At 37.9% G+C, this 920-nt stretch overlaps 1 protein-coding gene across 1 annotated transcript; it reads right to left on the bottom strand.

Annotated features, from left to right (window-relative positions):
* Positions 1-97: 97 nt before the first annotated feature.
* Positions 98-913, bottom strand: LOC113785150 (filament-like plant protein 7). The gene has a single exon (XM_027331459.2). The coding sequence runs from the start codon at positions 907-909 to the stop codon at positions 388-390; it is 522 nt and encodes a 173-aa protein (XP_027187260.1). The 5' UTR covers positions 910-913; the 3' UTR covers positions 98-387.
* Between the last annotated feature and the right edge of the window lie 7 nt (positions 914-920).

The following is a 920-nucleotide window of genomic DNA, read 5'->3' as shown; positions in this document are numbered from 1 at the left end:
AAATCATGTCAATGAAATTGAGGAACAATATAAGCATAGCAGTGCTTGTTTGTTATTTTTTTGGCTTAACACAGTCTTTGCAAACACAAGCATAGAATAAGTAATAATGAAGAATAATCTTTGTTATTTTTTTGGCTTAACACAGTCTTTGCAAACACAAGCACGTTCCATATATATGTATATATATATCAGCGCGTTTAATCTGAAATACCACCACAAAAGCAATGTATATATACAAGTACACCAGCAGTATCTACAAGAGAAAATCTCACACGTTGGCCTCCGATCCAAACCTCAATAATCAAAGAAGCCATTGCAAGCTAAAAACACCAAATAAACTTCCTTTCGAATACCACTCTTGAGGGGAGGTTTTATGTCCATTCTTAATCATGCTATCCCTAATAGCTTAGTTCCTTTACTCTTCTTTTGTCTTGACAACAGCCGCCTCAGAAATTCAAAGCCGCTGTGTTTTTTTCTCGGCACAATTGACAGATATCCTGTGGCCTTGCTTCTATCATTTTTCTCTGAGGTCATAGGTATTTCTGGTGCATTATCCATGACGAGAGGAGTTTGCAGAGCAGTTTCTGTTTCTGGTTGAAGAAGGGACGGTCTCTGTGCATCTTCAATACTTTTGCTTTCTTCGTTTTGGACAGACGTATGTATCTCTTCTTTAGCATCATCCTCAGCTAGCATATGGGTGCGCAGCGAGGATCGTTTTTTGATCAAGTTCTTCTTCTGAGATGGATTAACCATATAACTATTTGTGGAGACAACCTTATCAAGAAGTGCTGTTTCACTAGATGAAGCAAGTGCCTTGAGTTGTTTCCCAAGATTGACAATTGTTTCTTGGCACTCTGCTAACTTTGATGAAGCTGTTGTGATCTCCCAGCCCTGATTTGATTTTTTCATTGACATTTTTA

Source organism: Cicer arietinum, unplaced genomic scaffold (assembly GCF_000331145.2).
Source record: "Cicer arietinum cultivar CDC Frontier isolate Library 1 unplaced genomic scaffold, Cicar.CDCFrontier_v2.0 Ca_scaffold_5580_v2.0, whole genome shotgun sequence".
Taxonomy (NCBI): Eukaryota; Viridiplantae; Streptophyta; class Magnoliopsida; order Fabales; family Fabaceae; genus Cicer; species Cicer arietinum.
This window is presented reverse-complemented; position numbering and strand designations above follow the sequence as displayed.